General features: G+C 37.5%; 1 protein-coding gene across 1 annotated transcript; it reads left to right on the forward strand.

The window, feature by feature from the left end:
• Positions 1-6,815: 6,815 nt before the first annotated feature.
• On the forward strand, positions 6,816-7,379 carry LOC138884933 (uncharacterized). Its single transcript, XM_070165807.1, has one exon. It carries the CDS (start codon positions 6,816-6,818, stop codon positions 7,377-7,379), a length of 564 nt encoding a protein of 187 aa, XP_070021908.1.
• Positions 7,380-7,939: the final 560 nt, after the last annotated feature.

Genomic DNA, 7,939 nt, shown 5'->3' on the forward strand with positions numbered 1-7,939 from the left:
GATTGGGCTAGAATTATTCAGGAATCCATCTAGGCGTTGATCAGAGTATTTCAGGAGGTTACATGCTAAAAGACACGAAGATTTCTATTAATGATGCTGATATGGTTAATCATTGTGACGACATCAACTATTAGACAATTAAGGCATAGGGGTAACTCGTACATTGGCAATAGGAACCATTAAGGAGGAATATTCATGTACGTGACCTAGTCGTCTCCTGGAGTGTAGGGAAAATCCAGTTATCAAGAATGAGAATATTCTGGCACCTTGAATGCGATATGGTTTCCAAAACACATGAAGTTGAATTACACTCTTAACGTTCACTGACACAAGGAATCTATGCCACAAGCCCACGATAGGTGCAAAAATCTGAAGGCATCTAACCTCAACCTTTCATGAGTGAAACCACATAGCTAGGACATCTTAATATTAGGACAAAATCATGTCTTGGTTATAGGGGTTCTAATAGTTAACACGATGCTCCGGGGTGAAGACAAATAACACTCCTATCCAGCCAAGAAGGTAAAATACCAAGGGTAGAAAAACTCCCCGCACATGACAACGATATAGTCAATGATTCTAGAAGTCGAGGGTGTAAAGACAATAGAACTCAATGAGACAGTGCAAAATAATCATGGAAGGTTTGCAGATGTTCATGATGAATTCTCCATGGGTTTTGACTTGAGAAAGGAAGTGTCATAGTGACACATTAAAGGGCATGTTCTCTCATGGTTATCGTACAAGTGTTGGGAAACTAGCACAATGAATTCACTAACTATGGAATACAATTAACGCGTTGTGGAGGTATAAAGAGAAAATAATCATTTGTTATGAGCTACATGCTTCTGCTATATTAACTCTCAGACTACAATACAAGACCACATCATGGGCGACCACAATACTAGAAACCTAGTGAGCTACTTGCTACGGGACGCCCCAAGTGGACACAAAAGTTATACCACGATGGTGACACCTGATCTTCCTATGAGGAGATGCGAGGATCTCAATTTTTAGAGAGGCTTTACGCACACGGTGACCATTTCGATTGACATGATCTCCTATGATAGGTGCTAAGATATGCTCTTATGTTACTAGACAGTGAGAAAGTTTCATGATGATACTCGCAAGAGAGTAGAGTGATTGTTCAAACGATATAAGCCATATACATGACTGAGTAAAAGAGTGACTCGAGAAGGATCGCAACACTGGGATGCTTTGCATGGAACTTGACACCACATAGGTAAACTTTACAACGGTGCATGCATAGGCACAAATGAGCAGACGTTGTCCATAAAAAGATTTTGTAAGAAATTCATCGGATATAGTCCCTTGTTGAGAATTTAGGAAAGCAAGTCGGAAGTACTAATCCTAGAGTCATAACTCCATCCAAGGACACAATTATAGAACTTAATTCTACAAGAATGTAAATAAGAGGATTTATAATAGAGTGTATTCACGAATAATGCGTCTTGTTCAAAGAGTCGATACATGCAATGTTCTGTTATTCAACACCTTTTAAAGACCATGTTTATGAGAATTCTTCAATATGGATGTACATGTACAACGAGTAGAAATTTTAATTTGACTCACTTAATAACTTTAGGTTGATAGGGCAAATAACTTAATCGATACCCCTCAACTCCGCATCCCTAACGCACGTAGGTAACATACTGATATACTACATGATCTGGTAGTGCAAAGACATTAATAGGAACAAGGTTACTCCCCTTAGCAGCAAGTTCTACCAATCCCTCCATGGCTCAATACATTCTCCTAACAAACGCTTGGGCAATCCCCTTGGACTCAATGGTGGGATCACTACCCTCTCATGACTTCAAGTTCGCGGATTATGGTATCATGATTACTCATTTTGAGAGTAAGGCTTGGAGAGAAAACTAACTCCCTAACTTGAGCTCTATCACACGATTGGAGTATCAAGGAAGGGTGAAATTCCTAAATGTCCGAATAGCCTCCAACTTATAGGTGTGGTCGACTGCACACCGATAAGAAGGACTCTACTAGACACGACTCCGAGACATCCTAGGACACTTTAAAACCTTAGGCTCTGATACCAGGTTTGTCACGCCCCAAAATCCGAGGAACGCGATCGGCGCTCAACCGAGTAAACCCGACTGAGCAAGCCTGTTAGATTTCATTCTACCCAAACTAATTCATGATTAAATAGGAGATGGACTCCATTAATCATATTTAGTAAGTATTTCATTAACCACTTCCATTTCATTTCCATTAGCAACTTACATCATAATTATCAAAATATTACAAGTTTTATAAATCTTTGCCAAACATCAATATTTCTACTTTAATTTTAATACCCGACACTACCCACAACTTGTCTACGGAGCCTCTAAACACAATTGAAGAGAAATTTAATATGGAAATGCCGGTAACAAAGCTCCGACTATACCTCAAATATAAAGTACATGATGAATAGATGAAACAGGACCCCGAAACGAAGTGGGGCTCACCAAGTCAGCTGAAAGGATGATGCGGCACTAGCTGCAACCAACACTGCCTGCTATAGAAACACCTACATCCATTTAAAGACGTAGCGCCCCCGGCAAAAGGGACGTTAGTGCCATCGAATAGCACTAGTATGTATAACTAAACACCATCAAATTAGAAAGAACTTGCATACGGGAATAAAGAGGAAATCATAAAGACAACAAAGTTTCAAATATCACCATGTCAACAATATAAGGAGGTTCACATGATTTTCACATAGTTCTTGAAATTTTAGATTGGAGCATCCCACACTGTTGCATCATTATCCATATTACTACCGCTTCCGTGAGCGGAGTCCGATCACGGCCCGATCGGCTAAGCCATCTCCCTGAGATGTTACCATTATTTCATTCACACTTTCTAGTTTCAATCATCAATACATTACCACCATGTGTATATATATCATGACATCCGATCACGGCCCGATCGGCTAAGCCGTCTCCCCGAGACGTTACCATTTTCTATCAATCATCTCGATTCGATCCTTGTTTCACATATATCATTTCATAGGCACTTGGGGCTACAACTATCACGTCATATATTTGGCACTAGGCCACATTTCACATCATTCCCAATTCCAATGTTAGTGTACAAATTAGGTTTGTGAAAAGATTATTGAACATAAACAAGTAAAGATTGGGTTGGGGAATGAAGGACACCTAGTAAAAGAGATTTAAATCAAGATGCTCAACTAGTATTTGATGAAATGCTCAAATGAGCTGAAACCATGAATACCTTCCTAATTTATGTTCAATTTTGTTATATCTCAAAGTAGACTGGGATTGCTAGAATTTTCGAAACGTTGTAGTAACTTAAGAAAAGCTTAAACAAGGTATGTATGGCTAAAACCCCGTCTCTTAGAAATTGAACTTCCATGGTGCCCGTGTAAATGTTGTAAGTTCGAAACATGATTGATGCAGTACTTGTTATGTTAAGTGGATTATTATTGTAAAAATGTATGTGGTAGGTACTTCTTCATGTGTTTAATGTGTTATTCTTTGTAAATAGAGGATGTGTAGAGAACATGATCTATGTGCTAAATTCCTAAATGTCATGCCAAGGTTACTTTGGGACTAATATGCCAAACTTTACGAATTCCTCTCTAGCTTATGATTTAATTTGCCTTTGTATGCGCCTATGATCTTAAGTGGCAAAGTAAATGTTGAAAATGGGAATAATGTGAAACGTGAATTATGGAATATGAATCATGTATTGAAATGCTTAGACCTTAAATTAATATTGAAGCTGCATATGTTGTGTCCTCTATGTGAAGTCTCATGCTTACAATTTTATTTGCTCTTGTGTACACATATCATCCTAAATCAATATACATAGTAGTATTACACCCAAGAATCATACCTCAATACCCCACTTTATACCCCAAACTCGAAATTAAAGTCTAGGGTATAGAACCTTACCTCTTATATGAAGAACTTGTGATTGGGTTCTTTGATTCTTGAAGATTGATGCAAGATTGGATGATTGAATGTTGAGTTCCTCCTTCTCTCTCTAAAATGCTCTCATCTCTCTCTAAAATCAGTAAGAAATGACCCCAAAATGAACCCCAAAGCCTATATATTTAAATGGTGCCAGGTTATAAAAATAGGAAGACTAACCCTCCGAAGTCGGGTTTACGATTGCAGAATGGACCGCAAAAAATGAACGCGGGTCGCAAAATGCATCGCAGAATCGGTGCCCAAAACTGGGCTATACTGGTCCAGTTTGCGACCAGATTTGTGATCGCAGATCAAGTATGCGGACCGCATAATGGTTTTTGCGATCGCAGAATTGACGCAGGATCACATTTTTCTAGCCTTTGGTAATTTGATCATAACTTTGTGTAGGAATGTCCAAATGACGAACGGTTTGAAGAGTTTGAAACTAGACTCAAAGACCATTCATTTTATAGGTTGTTCATCACATAAAACCTTACACATATTTAGATATGCTTGTTCAAAGTGTTGTCTTGTGCAAACTCAGTTAGAATCTTAGCCTATTATGAAATTTTCCAATGTGACTTAGGCTTAGGCATTTCCTTGGGCCCCAAATTACTTACCATAGACTTGTAAACTTATTTACCAAATCCAATTGATGTCTACCATGTTAATAGCACATAAAATATTATAATTAGCCTACAGGGCACCACGAAATCCTAGATTACTTAGCAAAATTTTTCAGGGCCTTACATCAACATAGGGGTTAGGTCCGTCTAGGACAAGTGTACCCGATATGAAAGACCATCCTGATGCATCTTACGTGCTATTCGTACATTTATTTGCTTCGGCTTGTATGTTGACCGGCTAAGGAAAGAAAAACAACAAAAAAACATGAGTGAGGTAGGATAGAGAATTCACCCGATTATGAAAATATCGGTATTTGAAAATGCCTCGAAACTCTACCAAAATTTTTGAGAAAAAAAGGAAAAGAAAATGTATTTCAAAAAAAAATGAAAGTGAGTCAATATCATGTTTTTCCAATTATGTCAATACTGGCTGAACTACGCGGGTTTGATTCTCACCGGATGTGAGATACGTAGGCAAACCTCATCGGTTTCGGCCCACAATTTTTTTTTTTAAAAAAAATCCAAAAGTATTTTCCATAATTTGCTTCTTTAGAAAGTCTTTCTTTTAGACCCCAATTTTTAAACAAAATACAAAAATATTTTCTTTTAGTTTCTTCTCAAAATCCAAAAATATTTTTATTCTTCTTCAAAAATTGAAAATAAAATTCAAAATTCAAAAATATTTACTTTTTCGTTAGAAGTATTTCTTTCATCAATTCAAAATAAAGTTCCAAAAATATTTCCTTTGTTCTTTAGAAGGTTTTCTTTCAAAATTTCAAAAAAAAGAAAAGAAAAAAAAAGTCGAAATTCCAAAAAAAAATTCTTCTTCTTTAGAAGTCTTTCTTTTCAAAAATTAAAAAAAATAAACAAACAAATCGAAATCCAAAAATATTTTGTTTCTTCTTTTTAAGTTTTCTTTCTAAAAAAGTTCAAAATCCAAAAAAAGAGTTAGTTTATTTATGTTATTCCTATTCTTCCCGAACTACGTAAAGATCTGATTCATGCGGTGTCATGATACGTAAGCAACCCACATTAGGTTCGATCGAATTGTTTAAAAGATAAAAAAAAGAAACAAAAAAAGAAGAGATAAAATAAAGAAAAGAGAAAAAAAATAAAAAGAAAAAAAGAAGAAGAAGAGTGGCCATTCTAACATGTTGTTTGTTTTGAATTGTGATGAAAGTTTGAGGTGGTCGGTTTGTGGTAAGCTGGAAACACATCCATAATTCATAAGATCCAAGGGAAAAATGCCAATGATAACTGACATTGAAGCTTTTACTAGTGCTCAAGAGACTCAAGGTCAGAGGGTTCAACAAAAGTCTACTGTGGTTAGGAGTGACAAACAAGCAGGTTGGGTCGGATATGGTTCGGGTTGAAAACGAGTAATGAAAAAATGGGTAAATTATCTGATCCGACCCATATTTAATACAGATAAAAAATGGGTTAACCTGCAAATAATATGTGTAACCATATTATCCATGACTTCTTACATATGATCACTTTTGGGAGAATTCTTAGTCTCCCTAACTTGAGGAACCCCCAATTTGAGGCTTACATTTGTAAAAGTTAGACACATTGGTTATCCATTTTCTAAATAGATAATATAGTTCTTATCCATATTTGACCTATTTTTAAATAGTTCATTATCCAACCCATTTTTTAATGGATAATATGGGTGGTTAACTGTTTTCTTTGAATCATTTTGCCACCCCTAACTGTGGTTGAGGAAAATAGGGTACTAAAGCAGCAAATGACTGAAATGTGTCAAGCATGGGCCAATGGCCAAGGACTTCCTTTTTCTATTCATGGTTTCCCAGAGTTCACACCCATCTCGACTACTACCATTTCTGTATTATTGTCTGATCAATCCTATCTATCTGGGTTCAGTATTTATCCCAATTGTACGACTACAACTGGAACTTTTGTTGTGCGCTTCCAAAGTGTGCCATTGACAACCAATCAGATAACCACTACTGTTATTCCTGTTTTCATTGTCCTACAGCCGGCGGTGGTGCAGAGGAAAACTCATGAGTCACAGTTTGCTACCCAGCAAGAGCAGTACCACTCTCCTGAGTACCACTTGTACCTATTTGATCTTCCTGCAAAGATTGAGGAGCCTGCCTGAAATATGGCACAGGAAGAAATGACCCATAGAGTGAAAAGCTTAAAACAACAGTTAAAAAACATGCAAGGGTTGGAAGGTTAGAAGAGTATTGCTTTCAAGGATCTATACATGTTCCCCGATGTTCGTTTGCCACTTGGTTTTAAGACTCCCAAATTTGAAAAGTATGATGGACATGGAGACCCCATAGCCCACCTGAAAAGATATTGCAATCAACTAAGAGGTGCAGGGAGAAATGAAAAATTGCTAATAACTTATTCTGGGGAAAGCCTTACGGGTGTAGCTTCCGAATGGTTTATGGATCAAGATACATCTTGCTGGTATGTCTGGGATAACATGGCACAGGACTTTGTCAAACAGTTCCAATACAACATCGATATCGCCCTAGATCGCAATTCTCTTTCAAACATGAAGAAAAAACCAAATGAAAGTTTCAGGGAATATGCCATTAAATGGAGAGAGCAAACATCTAGAGTTAAGCCACCCATGGATGACCACGAGCTAATCACTGTCTTTCTTCAAGCTCAAGAGCCCGATTACTTTCAAATCATGATGTCTGTAGTGGGTAAATCCTTCTCGGAAGCAATCAAAATGGGGGAAATGGTTGAGAATGGTCTTAAAACAGGCAGAATTATAAGTCAAGCAGTTCTTAAAGCCGCAACTCAGGTTGTCTAGATTGAATCTGATAATTTTAGTGACATAAATGAGAAGGACGAAGAAATCATGATGATATCAGGGTCGAGAAGAGGTCCTAGGAGAGCATCTCGAAGGTATGACCAGCCTCGTTTGTTTTTCGATGATGCTCCTGAGCACTACTATCCACCTCAGAACTCATAATACTATGTTGCTCCTCCTTAGTATGTTGTCCAGCCACCAAATCACCCAAGAAGGTGAGCACGAGCATCACAAAATCTCCACCATCCTCCACAAAATTTTCAAGTGCCCTATAACCCACATCCAAGCCAGGGGTATAGAAAGAACAAAGGTTGAAAGATAATTTTACACCAATAGAAGAGTCCCATGCAAGCTTATTTGAGAAGTTAAAGCATTATAACATGATTGCACCCATTCCTCCAAATTATGTAGACCCATGTTCAAGAAGCTTTGACCCATCTAAAAGGTGTGAATATCATTCCAATGCCCAGGGGCACAATGTTGAAAGTTGTCGGGATTTGAAAAGAGAAATAGAAAGGATGATCTAGGAAAAACTAATTGTGATCCAAGACAATGACCCA

Source organism: Nicotiana sylvestris, chromosome 2 (assembly GCF_000393655.2).
Source record: "Nicotiana sylvestris chromosome 2, ASM39365v2, whole genome shotgun sequence".
In the NCBI taxonomy this organism is placed as follows: Eukaryota; Viridiplantae; Streptophyta; class Magnoliopsida; order Solanales; family Solanaceae; genus Nicotiana; species Nicotiana sylvestris.